General features: G+C 61.8%; 1 protein-coding gene across 1 annotated transcript in view; it reads left to right on the top strand.

Annotated features, from left to right (window-relative positions):
- LOC119586649 overlaps nucleotides 1-578 on the top strand; it is a 34,958-nt gene that overhangs the window by 33,351 nt on the left and 1,029 nt on the right. The window contains 1 exon segment of the mRNA XM_037935389.1: nucleotides 6-548. Coding sequence (XP_037791317.1) covers nucleotides 6-548 — 543 coding nt within the window.

Here is a 578-nt window from a genome sequence, read left to right as displayed (position 1 = left end):
ATTAGCACATCCTCTTAAGACACGCACTCAGACCTGTTTCCCGCAGGCGTGAGAGCAGAGCCAACTCGCGGGACGAGAACGAAGACCAGTCCACCGCGACGGTAACCTCCACCTCGCAGGCACAGCTGGGCCACGTCCGCCGGTCATCCCTGCCCGTCGCTCCTCTGCCCGAGGTCATAGCCAACAGTGTGCAAGGTCACAGCGTGAGCTTAGCTCCCGAAACCATCCCCGAAGCCCCCGAGGGCCTGGATTCGCCCCGGCCGCAGTTCCGACACAAACACACCCTAAGCTCTATGAGTTCTCCGACGCTGAGTATGAGGTCGTGCCACTACGACACGATGGTGTCCACGCCCGGCCCGAGCACGCCCCTCAACGCCCGCGTCTCCACCAAAAGGCGCAAGAGCAAGAAGTGCTCCAAGAAGGGAGGCAAGAGGAAGAGGTCGTCGGCCACTCGAAAGCTGGAGAGCCAGAGCAGAAGGGAGGACGACTCAGCGCCTCCATCGTATGAGATGGCGATGCAGCAGGCGAGGAGTGAGACGGTGACACCCGTGCCTGGAGAAGACCCTTCTACCAGCACT

Source organism: Penaeus monodon, chromosome 21 (assembly GCF_015228065.2).
Source record: "Penaeus monodon isolate SGIC_2016 chromosome 21, NSTDA_Pmon_1, whole genome shotgun sequence".
Taxonomy (NCBI): Eukaryota; Metazoa; Arthropoda; class Malacostraca; order Decapoda; family Penaeidae; genus Penaeus; species Penaeus monodon.
This window is presented reverse-complemented; position numbering and strand designations above follow the sequence as displayed.